The sequence below is a fragment of the Oryzias latipes genome, chromosome 15, assembly GCF_053564925.1.
Source record: "Oryzias latipes strain Hd-rR chromosome 15, Olatipes_Hd-rR_3.1".
Taxonomy (NCBI): domain Eukaryota; kingdom Metazoa; phylum Chordata; class Actinopteri; order Beloniformes; family Adrianichthyidae; genus Oryzias; species Oryzias latipes.
The window spans coordinates 9,259,538-9,276,552 of record NC_136251.1 but is presented as its reverse complement, the minus strand read 5'-3'; the positions used below and the strand labels follow the sequence as shown (position 1 = coordinate 9,276,552).

At 44.3% G+C, this 17,015-nt stretch overlaps 1 protein-coding gene across 1 annotated transcript; it reads right to left on the bottom strand.

Moving 5' to 3' along the window:
* Positions 1-328: 328 nt before the first annotated feature.
* Positions 329-14,925, bottom strand: rel (REL proto-oncogene, NF-kB subunit). The gene is made up of 11 exons (XM_004076931.5): positions 14,589-14,925; positions 14,261-14,299; positions 12,861-13,000; positions 12,636-12,784; positions 11,339-11,430; positions 4,092-4,232; positions 3,513-3,617; positions 3,196-3,414; positions 3,044-3,109; positions 2,361-2,426; positions 329-2,282 (listed from the first exon to the last, which is right to left on the bottom strand). Exons 1-11 carry the CDS (start codon positions 14,593-14,595, stop codon positions 1,435-1,437), a joined length of 1,872 nt encoding a protein of 623 aa, XP_004076979.1. The 5' UTR covers positions 14,596-14,925; the 3' UTR covers positions 329-1,434.
* Positions 14,926-17,015: the final 2,090 nt, after the last annotated feature.

Below are 17,015 nucleotides of genomic sequence, written 5' to 3'. Positions count from 1 at the left end.
TAGGCACTTTAACATTGGGAGTTGGGTCATCTAGACCCACTAGACAGTGCTCTGAACCTTTTTTCTTCAATGCTTTGTGATCTTCACTGGTGTCCATGGATTACATGAAATCTTTCCACCTTTACCCACCTTTGTCATGGTAGGAAGAACACGTCAATGTAAGGGTGGGGTCATAGGATAGCACAAGGGTTAAATTCAAATTGGGCCTTCTAGAACAGCAAAACTAGATGTTACAGCTCGACTGCCAACGTGCCCCTGAGCTGGAATACCTGCCAAACGACTGATGTTGCAGAGTTTGCATAAATGATGACAGATAGACAAGAAGAGCTTTAGAAACAGTTTTTTTTTTTTTTATTGAAGATTGATTCATAAAAAGTTTGTAAAAACTTGTAAATTAGAAAATTGTACAAAAGGTGCATCAAAACAGACACTTTCAGTTCAGGCCTGAGTAAGGCATCAAGGAAGAAAACAAAAATCAGTAGAAAGTAGCAACGTTGTCTTACTAAAGTCCGTCATCAGAAGTGGGTCACTATTCATCTATGCACAAACGATTTCATAAGAACAGAACTGAAAAAAAACAATAATTGAACGCGAGTTAAGAAAGCTGTCAAAAATAGCAGACGAGATCACTGGTATGACATAGTCATTACGAAGGACAGACGCCCCAGCATCCGTCCTTCCCACTTCCTCAATGGAAATTTCCGTACTTTGGCAGTTTTTGAGAGTTTAAGCATGGATGCTGCCTTCACTCCAACTGCAGCTAACATGTTTGTACAGAGTGCACTTAACAACAAATGCACTAATAAAAAACACACACTTTACCTGACATCTTTAGCAGGTTCACAAAAACAAAGACCTTTGATGCAATGAACAACACAAAAATCAAATAAATCAACATTTATTTGTAAAAAAAAATAAAAATCCTCGCTCTTGAGAAACCTTTCCTCCTCGCACCACCTACACAAAACATTTACCTCAAAATCTGTAAGTACATTCAGGCGACTGTACCTCTGAAGCCTTTAGCTTGAGGTCTGGTCTCGGTTGTTCCAGAGCTGAATTGGACCTGCTGAGTCAACTCGACCAAACTAACCGCTTAACTGCAGCAGAGGCGGCAGCAGGCAACAAACCACCAATAGAAACATTTTTTGTCTCTAGATACAATTTGCTTTGGTAAAAATTCCTGAGAAACATCAAAAACCTCCCGACGTGACTCGGATTAGGCGAAGCGGATGCTCTCCTCTGCAAGTTCCTCCTTAAATTCAGAAAAATAAAGCTTGAACCACCTTAACACAGTGTGGGCTGTGGGTCCATCTGACTGCCAACAGCAGGTCCACGCGCCAATGGTTGCCTGGGGCAACAGTGCTGGCATGGACCAAGGCACATTTTTTGCTTTGGAGGGTTAAACTGATTTGACTCGATTCCCAAAAGTCCCATCTAGTCATTTTGCCGAGCGGCTTTGAACCAATCTCCTAAAGTGCGGTAGTGGCCTTGAGAGGCCACGCCATTGTTTGCGTAGGGATTCTGCAGGTTTTTGACATCGTCTCGCCTCCTTGGATCCATGATGGCGCCATTGCTGGTGGCGCGGGGGAGCAGGTTGATGTAGGTGTTCTCCTGATTCTCCCTGGGATTCTGCATTGTGGGGCAGTTGACGTCTTGTCCGACTGCGATTTGGGGCTCCTGCTTCAGCTGGAAGCCCGTCTGCGACATCCCCCCAACCAGGCCCTTCAGGAAATCATCCCCCTCCATGCCTTGGAGGAACGGAAAACCGCCTGAAGGTCCCGACCCGTTGAAGTTGCTCTGAGCTGCGCTGAAGTTGGGCCACATAACCGGCAGACCCTGGTTTTGGTTGCTCATGTGGTTTTGTGGCGGAGTCTCAGACGAGAGCTCCTCCCTCAGAAGCTGCTGCTGCTGCTGGTACAGCAGTTGGGACTCGGACTGGCTCATCGCCGACTGCTGGGGGGCTGTGTCTAAGCACTGCAGGTCCCCCACCGACAACTGAGGGAGGGTGCTGCCCTCGCAGCCGCCGTGCTCCAGTCTTTGGCGGTAACCAGACTCGCAGTTTGGTGGCTGCTGACCTCTGTTGGCATGGAGACCCATGGACGATGAGGGATTTATGGTGACCGTGTCTACCGACGGTCTCGGGCTGGGATTCATCCATGGGTTGCCCATTTGGATGTTGGAGGGCATCATCTTAGTTGAAGGGGTTTGCTGATACGGCTGGTTGAACATGTTGGGCTGCTGCTGCATTGGAACTGCACTCTGCCTGTACATGCCGCCTGCATCTAAAAACGACAGATCAGAGTTTGGCAGTGCTCTCTAGACCTTTCATTAACATCCAAACCATTAGAGAAACTAGTTACCTTTATGCATAACACTCTGCGGCACGGCCTTTGGTCTCTTCATCACCAGATCAGCAAAAGGATCTCCTACAGGGAGGAAAGACTGTTAGTGACATACACACTGGGCATGGTGGAGCACTTTGTGTTACAATGAATAAAGATAGATTGCTGTGAAGTGCGTTCCAGAACCCGCATTCTTGAACGCACTTTTAGCATACACTGTTCACGCTGGACAACCCACAGCTGGAAGAGGCTTGGTGAAAAACGTTGAAGTGGTGCAAATCTCATGAGTCTTGCTCCAGACGTTTTCTTTCACAGCTCTACTCCGATGAATGAAAGACTTTGTGCTGCATAACTCCGGCAGGGCAAAAACCAGATTCATTCATTTTCCCCTCCATGATTAGTTTTCAAACGGTTGGCACTTCTGTTCAGTTAAAGAAACGCAACCAAATGAGAGCTCCTGATTGGTTGAAGTTTGACTTTCAAAGGGCGTTCAATGGCCGTGTGTTTTGCACATGGAGCCCAAAAACTTACGTAGCGATGCGTGAACGCAGGAGTTGTAACATGGAAGCCTGAAACGCCTGTTTACATGGACTTTTCATTGGAAGGGGCCGCTTGAACTCATGTTTCTGAACCCGGTGTGAATGTAGCTTTAGGATGGGCCCAAAGCAGATGGGGTAAACATACTGCGACCTCGCTCTTACCTGTCAACCCTGATATCTTCATCAAGTACTCTCGTTTGCGTTTCTTCTCGTTGTAGCCATAGGGGTCTATAGGGAACACAGAAGACTGTCTTCAGTCACTGGGAGGTTACCATCTCATTTTTTAACCACAAAGAGGGGGGTTCCTCCTTTACCTTTGTTGTCAGGCAGATATCTGAAGTCCATGGGTTCACTGACTTCCTGATCAGAGGGTCTGCGCAGCTGCATCTGCACTGTGACCGACTCGGTTATGGAGGTGTTGTGGTACGGCGGCGTCTTGAAGACGATGGCCACCTGCCGATGGACGTCAGCCTGGGAGAAGGAGCCTCTGGCCTCCCAGCCATCGCTAGAGAAGAAACGCACCTCTATGTCGTCTGCAAGACAGGGAGGATAGGATATTAGGGGCATGAAAGAATTAATATTTGGAAGTTAACAAGATCCAAAAAGCATGCAGGGAAATGTTGCTTTGTACCTTTCTGTACTTTGTCACACAGCAGGAAGATCTCATCCCCTCCTTTAACACTTCCACTGTTCTGGTTGACCCGGCAAATCCTCAGCTCCGCCGTGTTTGGGGCGCCTGAAGAACGGAAAAAAAAAACGTCAGAGCTCATCCTGCAGCAGAGATGCAATCTGGATGTGCCTTTTCTCCATTTTAATGTTGACATGCTTCACATTAAACGAAACTGCTTTTCCAAAAAAAACAAAAAAAAAACATCACATGTGTGATGCGTGCTGTCAGAAGAGGATGTGCCCCATGGCAACAGTGTTGTTTGAAGGCTGGTGAGTGCTTTATAAAGCACTTCCTCTTTCTGCCTGTGAAACTGTGCGAGTATTACTAGTGAACCCAGACGTACGCGTCTTGCAAAACAGATCTTTTGGTACGGACTGTGCCTTCTAACACAACCAGACGTGCTGGTTCTGAGTCCAGCACTTTATTATTACGACCATCCGAGTTGGGAAATCAAAGGACCATTATTTTGAAAGCCGTCAGCGTTGCCCTGCTTGCAGCGGTACTATCATTCAGACAGAGGACAGGGCTCCGGTTACTCACGGTTGTCGTAGATGGGGTTTGTGACGATGGGGTTGAGAGGCTGGGTGTATTGGCCGCTGTCATCCTGCAGGTACACCTGGATGCAGAGGCGCACCACGTTCAGGTCGTACTCCTCGGTCTGCAGCAGCTGCTCCCGCGGCACTGAGGGGCAACACAAGCATGAGCGGATCAGCCAAACGGTTGTAAATGTTCCTAAGCCTTCTTCAGGCTGGAGACCGCTTTGATGTCAGACAACATTTTCATGGACCGGTCTGTACAAAGGCCGAAAGGTTTCAGTTTGTTTTAACTTTTGAGGGAAAAGTTTATCTTCATCTGTAAAACATCTGCAGCTGCTTCAAACTATTTGTATGATAGATTTCATGTAGGAACTATTACAATGTGATTTTTTCCTTAATGCACAACTGTCAAAGTGGAAGCTAGAAAAAAGAAGCCAACTTCAATCTCATCGGATTTTTTTTGCAGCTAAAAGCACAAAAAACACAGAAAAAGTGATTAAAACTGGTGTTTTAAAAAAAATCATAAATGTGAATCCACTGTTTGAGCAACTTTATTAGCAACAATCAATCTATCAATCAGTCAGTAAACAGCTGGTTGTTGAATATTACGCATTATTATGTTGTGTGGGAACTACTGTCATGATAAATAGTCATATTTGGAGTATAGACTCATGCATATTTCTTTTATCTTGAAGTCAAAAGCACTTCGTCGGTTTCCTTTCTGGATCTTTTCCTGTGTAAAGAAACTTTTCCAAATTTGTCTGTTCTTTGCTCTCTTTACTAGCTCGGGGGTTTCAATGTGGTGGTTAGCCGTTTAGGAGAGTAGCGGATGGATTTACGATACGTGACCGAGCGACTTGACTGACGTCCGTTCATGTGGTGGAGAAGATCCAGTTGTTATTTTTCAAAATAAAAGCTCCTTCAGAATCAGATAACTATAAAAAAAAATGTAGGTCGTGTTTTTAGTCATGTTTTCCCCCCCTGTGTCCCGGTATCGCTTGTCCCACGGATCAGTACCAGTTCACAGCCTGGCGGTTGGGAGCCATTGTTCTAGGCTGTTCTAGTGTTTGTTTGGTAGAACAGAATTTGGAAATAAACTATAGTTGACATCACATCTACTGCGTCCACCATGTGCATGAGGTCAGTGTGTGCTGACTGATCAGTAGGCAAAACCTCATCTTTGGATTCATTAAACAGAACACAACTGCACGCAAGCACATGCATATCTACATGCGAGCGTCACACCTCCCACCCTCACGTTTGAGTCTGGAACACGCACACACACCCTTGCAGGGACGGTTCTCACTGAGAGACGCCCACGCCCCGACAGACACCAGGCTTTCACATCTGCCTACTTTCTCTTCCTCCACCTCTCAGTCTCTGCCTCATGCGCTCACAGCTAGGCGACCCCGCCTACGCCGTGTCGCCATGGTGACGCGGCACCGTATCACCTCAGAGTGGAAAGAGTCGTCTGTGTGACATGGAAGCAAAAGACGAGGCTCCCTGCACGAGTGACCACGGTGTGTGCTGACGTCTGTGAAAGTGGTGGGACATGAAAGTGTCTGTGTGTGTGCTTTTTGTCTTTTGGAGGGTATTTTACAGCAATAACTTGTAACGGTTCAACGCACACAAACCCATGTACACATCCGCCACAGAAACAAGGACTAAATCAAAGAAATCTGCAGCTAGAATGCCACACCTGGGGTAAAAGAATCCTCATCCCAGCGGACATGTTCAACACCAGGAGTGATTTGGATCTGGTTTCAGGTCTGTCCCTGCAGGTCTGTACGGCTGATGAGGTAGAAAGCGGCTGGCATGTCTGCATCTGTATCTGAACTTCCCCAAATGGCACCATTTGCCGTTTTCACCAGCGGTGCAGCGGTCGACGCCAGGCTCCATAACACTCCAGCAAAAAAATATTAGAATTGTGTTGTGTTGTGTTGTGTTGCACGGGAGGCCTCAGCAGATCGAAGAGTGTGAAAGTGAACTGATGGGTTCTCCTCCACATGTTTGCACACAGCAACACAACATGACGGCCCTCCCCGGTGACCCACATGACAGCACACACCAGCAAAGCAAGAACGAAGGCGCCAACGATTCCAAATTCTGCCAAGTCAGCAGTTTATCTGAGGGAGGGGGGAACTGGGGAGGGGTGTGGAACCCCCACAGTAAACTCTGGTGGAACATGCTCGCTGCTGGACGCTCAGGTGCAGGAAGGTGGGCTGCTGTGGGAGCACGAACCGAAACCAGGGCAAGGGGTGAAGCTGGCAGGTTCAGTGATGGGCATGCCAGCGGCGCAGCGGCAGCGAGTGAGCGAGCGGCGAGGATGGGGGACGGGGTAGTGACTGAGGGGGCCCAAGTCTGAGAGTGAGAACGAAGAGGAGGCAGGTGCAAAGCCTCACCACCAAAAGATTCTCCATGACTCACGCTCTGGCTGGGTTTCAGGGCGCGGCGGCTGATTCTCTGTGAGCCTCCAGGGGGCGTTACTGAGTTTAGACATCTGTTCTGTAAAGACCCACTCCGATTAGAATGATGTTTTGGATGTTTTTAACATGTTTCTGATGATATAGAACATATTTAAGGAAAATTAAGCTAAAGAATGTGTTTGTTACGTAAAAAATACACAAGCTCCCCGCTTCACTTGAACAGATAACTCTCAGTGACGGGTGATGGGAAGAGGGGCGGGCTTGCCAGTGGTTTTGTCCACAACTCAAAGGTGAATTTCTATTGAACTTCTGCTGCTCTGTAGAAACTATGTCCTAGAAGACGAGACAGTGTGTTTTTTTTCCCTTTTCATTTGAGCTAAAAACGGCATCATCCTAATTAAAAGAGCGCTGGGAACGCAAAGACGACCTGAGTGGGTCTTTACAGCCAAAGTCCTAAACCTTCTTGTACCGTTTGTTACGTTCCGTTCTTTAACGGCTAATCCAGACGGGAACAAAGACAGATGACTGCTCAGCATCCGTCCAGTTTGTAACTTCACTTGATGTCATCAGACTTTCAACATTTCCTCTGGTTTTCATCAACAACCCACAACATGGTTGTCGTACGACAACATGGTTGAAGTAGAGTGTGTTTGGTAACACAGATGTTCCCAACCGACCGACCCCCACTCCCAATGTCAACGTGCCTCCAAGGCACGTTAACATTGGGAGTGGGGTCATCTAGACCCACTAGACAGTGCGCTGAACCTTTTTTCTTCAATGATTTGTGATCTTCACTGGTGTCCATGGATTACATGAAATCCTTCCACCTTTGTCATGGTAGGTAAAACACGTCAATGTAGGGGTGGGGTCATCTGGACCCCACAAGACAGCACAAGGGTAAAAGAGGGAATCTTTGTTTTCTAGCATAGTTAATTGACAAACTCTGTCACACATGAACTGCAGCTCAGAAACTTTCATGGCCTGGACTAAACGTCTGTCAGGATTCATACATGGTGGCTCCACCCTCTGGATTTGCTCCAGTTTGTCTCAATGAAACATTAAAAACACATTCAAAGACCCACTTCGATCATCTTTTGATCTATTGTAAAAGCGTTCCCAGTGGGCTTTTCTTTACTATTAGGCCGGTTTTAGAATACTTTTAAAAAACATTGTGTTGTTTTCTAGGACATGGTTTCTGAAGAGGGGCAGGAGTTCTTTAGAAAAACACATCTCTGCACCCCCCACCCCCCCCCGGTCGCCCCTGTGGCCTGTGGGCGACCTGTGGCCCCGCCCAGTGAGTTTTCTACGTCACAGATTGTGTTCCCTTTTTCCAAACGACGTCGTTTCATCTGCTCCTGATTCACGACAATTTGAATAAAGAAATACTTTGAAATGCAGTTGTAGGCTTGATTTTGTTTATATATGATCCCTTTCGTCAGAAAAATAGCATAAGAACACGTTAAAAACACTAGAAACACAATTTTTTCATCAGAGTGGGTCTTCAGGACAGTTTGCTCTCATCATAAAACATGGTCTGATTTAAATTTATATACATTTTAGTGAAATAAATTGGATTTTAACAATTTAAAACAGCTTCCTCTGAAAAAGGTAGAAACTTTTAATTTGTTTCAATATACTTTTAGTGTGTTTACACGAGTAATATTTCAATAAATTGGTAGCTGCCAAGTTTGCTTCAGGTCATGTCTCTCGTAGCCAAAAAGGTTCATGTTTCCAGCAAAAAGAGAAGCAACGCCTAATGGTTCTCATCAAAACCTCAACCACCTGGAAAACCTGGAAAAAACCTGGACTGCAGAGGTGAAGGTCTGCTTCCCAATGCTGAGGAGCAGGAGGGCACAAAGGTGGAGGCTTCCTTTTGAGAGAACGCGGCTGCGCAGGTGAGTTCAGCGTGCAGACACCTGCGTGCGCAGCTGCAGGCGGAGGAGGCCAGCAGGTTGGTGTGTCTGTGCGTGGTTGTGTGTGAAGCTGGTGGAGCAAACGAGTGGAAGGTGAAGCAGTCATCACCCACCCCCACAGGAAGCAGCTGAGTGTCATCACACTACAGCGCGCTGCATGCAGCAGCGGCGCTCCAACCTCCGGCCGGCTGACCACTGCGCTCGCTCTGTGGTCACACCAGGCGCCGCTGCGTTCCATACGACCCACAACACGCAGGAGGCAGCTGCACACCTGAGACCGAACAGGTGAGACAAATGCTTCCCCCCTCCGCGCTGGTCGCACCTTCAAGCTTCAACCCAATACCAAATCCTGGAACATCTCCACGTGTCCGTTAGAAACACCAGAAGCGTGCACGGACGCTCCTCCACTGTTACACAGCGACGCAGAGCTCCTCTTATCACCTCAGAGAGGCGGGGAACCCCCACCTCCTGGCTTCAGCCCTCCCTCTTTCATGAATCCTGCAGTCCCGGCTGTCACGTGGCCTTCTCTGCACGCCGCTCAAGAATGGGGAAGTAGTTCGGCGCCCGTTGGTACACGAGAGCTGCAGCGGCCCGTGTGCGTGTGTGGACGGCAGAGCGACCCCCCCCCCCCCCCCCCCCCAAAAGGAAACGGCTCTACTCTAGATAGCGTGGCGGCAAGAGGAGCGGATTTTCTTCTCGATGGGAGGAAAATCTGCTGCGCTGCCTGAGAAGTGGGTCAACCACGGCTTCAAAACAGTTCTGGTGAATTGTTTTGAAGCTGCGTTTGCAGTAAGAGCATCATGATGGTTTGTGTTAGCGTTCAGACATGTTGGCATGATGTTAAACAGGACACATTACTTAAAAGTGCAACTGCACTGTTTGCCCTTATTTCCTAAATATTACGAAGAAAGAAACAAATAAATACTAAATTTTTATATCTCTCAAGTGAACTAAAGGAGAAGGCAACAAATGCTTGGTAGTGATTTTCAACTTTGTTGTGTTTTGCGTTTTTTTTTATTGGGGTGTCTGGATTTAAAAGGATTGAAAGGTTTATTTTTCTATTTTTATTTATTTTCCCTAATCACTAAATTATTATTATTTTTTTTTTACATTTCTTCTCTTAGTTCGTAAGACTTACTTTGTTTGATGTCATGTATATTTGTGTTATATCATGTTTAAAAAATGAAAAATAAAACTTAGGTTAAAAAAAAAAAAAATCCAGTGCCCAAGACATGTTTTCAGAAATCTCAGCAAAAAACTAGTGTGCATCCATGCAAACTATTGACTGTATATAAGAGGTGGACTGAGTGAGAAGCCAAAATCCCATAGACTTCTATAGAGGAATAAACAGCTGTTACTCAGTCAGTCTATTGGTCAGAAGAACTATTCTTGCTCTGATACTTATCAAGAATTGAGTCTATTATCAAGAAATCTTGATAATCCTTACATATTTTTTTCTTTATTGCAAGTTATTGAAGTTATAAACTGACCAATCAGATGCCTCATTAAAACTATGTGGTCTCACATCAAAAATTCAAAATGTTTGATTGACACACTGCCCATTTTCAAATGGAAGGGTTGTGGCCCTTCAACAAGGTCACTCCTGATTCTGGTTCCCGTAGAAACGTTGCCTCAGACTGACTGGAGAGTTTTCTATGGGCAACGTCACACTCGCTCAGTCCAGTTCTCTAATACGGTCGATAATATAATATATATAGACCACAACGCACTACGTTTGAATTCATTAAATGTCTTTTTGTGAAATGTTTAAATTGATTAGGTTTTCGTTTTGACAAAATGAGTGACGTCATATTTGCCACACAAAAAAAAGAAAGAATCGCATTCAAATCTATGGCGATGATAGTCCTGCACTCTACAGTCATTGAGGGGTTAGTTAGGGAGCGTTGAGGGAATTCAGACAAAACCTTTGTGTTCTGAACTGAGATTTAAGGGAGAGATAAGAAGTAATTGAGCCGACCCGTTCGCTGCCTTTCATCTGGAGCTGGAAACCTCCGCTTTAGATCCAAATCGTCATGTTCTTCCTACACAACAAATGTCCAAACCCATCAAGAAGAACTGCTGCAAAGCTGCCTGTCTCGGTGGACGACCACCACAGCGGTTCCTCTGGTGCTTTGCCTCAGTGAGGGGCTTTTTCCCCACCACTCTCTTCACAGGAAAGAAAACCACAGGCTAGCCTACTTTAAGTGCAGCGCTTCTACACAACAAACGAGCTGTCAACCCCAAACTCTTGCTTTTATATATGGAGAACTTTTATAGTGAAAGGTTAGAATAGAGGTTAGGTGTCACACACCCTGATAGTTAGCACATTTAGGCCCAAGCTGGCCTAGTTTTGGTCAGGATTTAACTAGTCCAGATGTGGGCGTGATGGAGATGTCTGATTTGGACATTGATAAGTGTGTGGGGGCCAGGGGTGGCCCAAAGGTCCAAAAATCAGTAGAATGTCACGGATTTTGTCTTCGGGATCAACTTTGTGCCAGGTCATCGTTTATTACAACCATTTAGGTCCCTGTATAAAGAATGCAAGTACACAGCTATGGTAATTATACATCACTGTACTGAAATATTTAAACGTTTTAAAGTACTTTTATTTTGTAATTTTATGAGTTTTATCCTGTTTGGAGGACTACAAAGGGAAACGAGCTCAAAGAGCAATATCATGGTTCCCTTGTGATCGCTGCTGTTCAGTAAATCCATCGTCATGCTCACAAAATCAAATATGGAGCACATCTAAGTGTTCTCGTCTCATTAATAATAATACTGTAGCAGGCAGATGAGGAAAGTCAGGAGTTGGAATCTAAAAAAAAAAATTGTAGCTAAAAAACCACCACCAGTGTGTTCGACCAATGACGGCGCAGCACCAAAGCGTGGAAAAAGCAGGTGGGAGGACTAACCGTTAAAGGGGTTGATCCCTCTGGTGATCCTCTGATTGATGGCGTCTCTCACTTCCCGCCTCCTCACACACTGGATGCCCAGATTCTGGAATCTGTGTCAACACAAGCGCCAGAGAAAGTGACTTTACTGCTGTGTCCCGGCGGATGAAGACTGCAGCACACGGGGGCCACGTGATGAAGATGAAAACAAGGACACCAGGCGTTCAAGATCACCTAGTCTGTTACCAACTGGTTCTCAATGAGGGATTTGGAGATCCATAGGGGGACAGATATTTGTGTTTACAGAAGACAAAACATGACGGAGTACGGTGCAGGAGTCTGTGAAAGATTTGTAAACTTTACAACAAAAGATAATGACTCATTCATAATCCGGCGCACGCTGCAGCGCTCACACACAAATGTTGTTTTCTCCAACACAAAGCAAACACGAGTGATGTCACTCGGGGAATTCCCATGTTGCTGTCCTCATCACAGACTCGCTTTGACAAATGCTCTTTGTGTGTGAGAGACCTCATCGCTGCAGAGGTCCTCTGCACTCGCCGCATTCCAAAACCTCGCAAAGGAAAGTCGCTCAGAAATCTGATCGTCAACCCTAACAGCTAATATTTTCTCCGACGATAAGTCTCTCTGGAGAGTCAGACGCCAAGAAATTCATTGTAAAGAAGATATCTTATATCTGGAGTATAAGTCGCACTTTTGGCGGATGTTTATTTGACAAAATATGGTAACAAGAACAGACATTTCATTTTGAAAGACAAATCATAATAAAGGAATAGATAGTAATAGACTGAATACCTACACGCTTCACTAGCATTACCATATTTAGCTTCACGTGACACAGAAGGAATCCTTTATGTTAGTGCAACATATGAACAATTATTTCAATACTCTTAGCATAAACAACAAGCTAACAAGTCAACTAAGCTCTTCATATCACTTTAAAAATCACTAAATCCGTAGAAATTCTTCATCTCTGTTGTTTGGAACAACTCTGTCGAAGGCTGCGCTTCTTCTTCTGTGTTGCTGTCGGTAGCAAATACTGATTCATACACCTACAGCGCCCTCTAGCGGTAGTTAGTGGGAAAATAACAAACATGTAAACTTGAAAAAAACAAAAAATCACATGTAAGTCGCACCTGCGTATAAGTCTACCCCTAGCCAAACTATCCAAAAAAAGAGAAAAGAAAATGGTGACTTATACTCTAAAAAGTACGGCACTTACTCTAACACTTGCATACAGATACTGGAGCTTTGACTCCTCCCATCTACTTGATTAGCGCCAACAGGGAGAACTCACGCTATCACTTTGCGGTCCGGTCCAAACTCTGCCTCGTAGAAACCGTCTCTGCAGTCTCGCCCCACCAGGTCGTGCGGATGTGGTCGGTAAGGCTCGTTTTTCGTAACCAGGTAAACCCGCACCATTCCTTTACCTCTGTAATTCAGGATCTGGGGGAGAAGGTTCACAAACATTAACACTAGAACGTTCAAATGGGTCTCGAGGAAGCAAGAGAAGCTGACCCACCTGCAGGCTGGGGTAGGTCCTGTTGTTGTCAGTGCTCCTCTCGCCGGGGATGCTCCCGGCGGAGCGACCCTCGCACTTGTACCTGAAGCGCATTCCCCTCTGCTTGGGCTGCTCGAAGATCCGGATGGCCGGCAAAGCCACTGTGGAAAGAGGCGGATGTGCGAATGAGAAAAGGTTGAAAAGCAGAAGGAAGCTTCAAGAAATACTGAAAGAGAAATGCGACCAAAGCTTTTACGACATTTGAGTCATGCTGGGGTCGCACCATGTACTGCTTTGTGACCTTTTGCTTAAGATCCTTCAGACAAGATCTTATTTGTCCAATGTTAAAGTAAAAATGAAGTGTTTTCTTTATGAAAATGACACTTCAGTTCTGGACCAAGACAGTTGAAGCTGATTAAAATCACGACACTAATCCATTGTCACAACTTCCCTTCTCTGCTGGTCTGACAGACGCCAATCAAAAGCTAAGCAGCATCACTAGGTGAAGCTGGGTGGAACTGAAGAGGGGGATCTCGACAACCCTGCCTGTAACGCGGGTCTGATGTCACCCAACCTGACTCATCCCCTGCATGACGAGCTCTCGGACTCATCAGGTGAACGGGTTTCTTTCAGAGCTCCCTTTGACGCCAAAAATGAAAGTTAATTTCCATCCTGGGATTCTAGCGTCAATAATAGCTGGACATGGAAAGCAGAAGCGGGCTGTGAGCTCCTGCTCGCCGATGTATACAAGCTCAATGGAAATTGGACATTTGCATTTTGAAAATACAAAAACAAAATTTTACATAAAAGGATTCTAGGAAAACAGTGAAAAGTAAACTTTTATGTTTAAGTAAAAACCACAGGATTGGAGCAAATAAACAGTTGTGGGTTTTGAGTTGAACAGAAAGCGTGATGGCGTTCTGCGTCGACCCCTCTGCAGGAAACTAAAGCAGACGCACATGACGGTTGTGTGAGAGAGGAACTAAAACTCCTCTGAGAGGCATTTCTCTCTGCAAGTGTGCAGAAGCCATCTCGGCCGATCCGCCGGCAGCTGAACCAGGGATGTCTGAGAACCCCTGCAGAGACTATTCTAACGTGGAGGGAAAAAAATGGGCTGGATGGACTTTGGACCTCCTTAAATCTGCAGGTCCTTCAGCTGAAGATGCCTCAAACACATGACGAAGACTTTCCCCCCCAACATCTAAATATGGATTACCAATGGTAAAGATAAGGAGCTGCTCGACACCGTTCAGTGGAGCTTCTAAAAAAAAAAAAAAGAGCTGAGTAAAACTAAAAAGAGGAAGTGAAATGGCTCAGTGAAGGGCAGTTATTTCTTCTTTTTCTTGAACGGTGACTTTTGACGGCACAAAACAGCAAGAAGCACACAGGAGCAGCAGCAGAACAGATAGAGGTGGACTCACTGAGTTGTGGATCATCCCCAAGTATTGAGGGCAAAAGAGCTGAGGAGGAAAACATTACAGGATTAGAAATCTGAATAATGCGTAGGAAAATATACCGTCAACAACAACTTTTCTAGTATATATGTCGCCCAGACTTTAAGAAACAAACCTCCAATCTGTAAATCATTGCAATAAGAAGGAAGTTGACAGAAACAAAGCACATCTCTGACACAACACGGATGTATAAATATGCCTCCAGTCTAACCTTCATCACACTTGAGGTTTTGTTTCTTTATGATTGTCTTGAATTGTTTAAAACGAAGATGAACATGAATAAAAAGTAACTTACGATCCATGATGCCGTCCCGGTGGCAGCTCTTTCCGTCTTGACGAGGTGAATGAGTGCTTGATCCGAGCGCAGGGAAGAGTATGTGAAATCTGCCCGGGGAATTCCCCCACGCCTGAACTGACCAATCAGCAGGCTCGGCAAGATGGCGACTGACTAGCACTCCTCCTCCTCCTTTCCCTCTACGAGGCCACACCCAGCAGCTCCGGTCCACCTACGACTGTCCTTGCACCGTGCTGTGCTTCGCCGTCATTCACCGGCTACGAGCCCGGTTATATTCGGTCAACGTGATCGTTATTGTTCCCTTTCTATGTGCCTGCTTTGAATTTGAGCGGGGTTTGGTTGAGGGATATGCTGCCTTCTGATTGGCTGATATTCACGGCTGCGTGCCTGATCAGGTGCAAATAACGTGGTTACGTCACACTTTGGTTTTAAAACGTATGAACATCAGTAATACTTTTTTAAATTCTACCGTGAATTTAGGAACAAATTAGAATTTTTTGTGAACATCAAATTTAATTAAGGAAAACAACTCACAATTTTACTGTATTGAAGGTAGAAATATTTCAGTTTTATAAATACATAAATAAGATTAACACACCCAAGGCAAGTAACACAGGAACAATGTGTGCTTTTTTGTTTGATAATTAATATCCCCCTCTAAGAAAACTTCGTAAATATTTTATTTATTTTTTGTATTCTCTTTTATATATTTTAAGATCATTAATTTTCTTATCAGCAAGCTCTATTTTTGATATGTTTCTGCTATGTTTATTACTTACTATAACATTAGTTATTGCGGCTGATGTTCTAGTTGATCCCTGATGTTGTTTTGTACCTTAGTATTATGTTCAATAAAGCTGACATCACTGTAATAAAAAATTAATAAAACGCATCAGTGTTATAAAGTGGGGCCGTTTTTAGTGTGGTTTTACATTTCAGCAATTAGACGGACCCTTTTAGCAAAGGACAACAGTACTTAAAACAGTTTGAAGTTGTGTTTGCTTCAATAAACTAATAATTTATGATTACTAATCTCTACCTGAAGTAACATTTTATTTTTTTAAATTTACATTACCAAGAAAAGGTTCATTCCACTAACAAAAACACAGATTGAAAGACTTTCCTTAGTATCTCTTTTACAGTTTTCCACTTAATTTTGTTGTAAACAATATTTAAAAACAAAAACTGAGGTAATAAATTAGATGCTTTTACCTGTTTTAGGGGTGTAGATTTAAATGCACAAATTTTCAGCACACAATAAGGCCAAAATATATTTGATTAATTAAATTTCTGATGCCATGGGCAGACATTTGGGACTGTTTATAATAGATGCTTAAAGGTCACAGTTTCAAAAATATTTTGTCCAAGAACAATATTTGTCAAAGGAAGCCCTACAGCACGTGTCAAACCCAAAGCCTGGGGGCCAAATGTGGCCCTCCATGTCATTTTATGTGGCCCGCAAGAGCATAAAAGGTTTTAATTTCTTAAAATGGAAATAAGAAATTGGTGTGTATTTATTCATATCTAGGGGTAATCGGATTTGGCTACTATCCATTAGGACTTAAACTCTGTCCATATAACCTAACCTGACAGAATCAAATTTAAAAGGATTTATGCTAAAGGAACAAGCAAACACATGGTTTCTTTGCAACTGGAATTGTCACTTTAAAAAGTTATAATAAATAAATAATTAGTTAGTTATATAACATTAAGGAGCAGTTACATTTAATTTTTCCATTTACATTTAGTTACCTGTATAAGTTACATCTGTCCCTTTGAGGACAACCACTATGCTGATGTGGCCCTTGGTGAAAATGACTGACACCCCTGCTCTACAGTATCAGTTTTTTGTTGCTGAAGGGCGCCCTCTACTGACGAAAAGTTATTAGACATCTCTTAAAAGACGAACATTAAGTGTTTAACAAGTTCTTGTGTTTTTCTGGTGGAGAATATATATATATAAAAAAACATTAAGCTTAAAATTGCAGTTTGAGTATTTTTTTATTCAAATTGTTGTGAATCAGCAGCAGATGAAAATATGCTGTTTATTTGTGATGTAGAAAAGACGTCCACAAGCTCCCTGCTCCGCTCTGATGCATCAGAATGGATCCATGAACATCAGTTTTTCTCCCCTGAGCTGGAATCTGGGTCAAAACTATACGGCGGGATAGCTTTTTTTGCTGTTAAGTTATGGGTGTGAGGGGCGGCAAGCCAGCGGGAGAGTTTAAACTGAGAGCTCTCAGCAACGGGAAGGGGGTACGGGGTTGCTACATGCCAACAGTCCCTGCCCACAATTCAGAGGCAAATTTCGAATGACCTGCTGCCACTCTGCAGAAACAGTCATGGCAAATTACAGGTTTTTATTTACTATTTTGACTAAAAACAGCATACTCATAATTAAATGGGGACACTTCCAATAGATCAGAA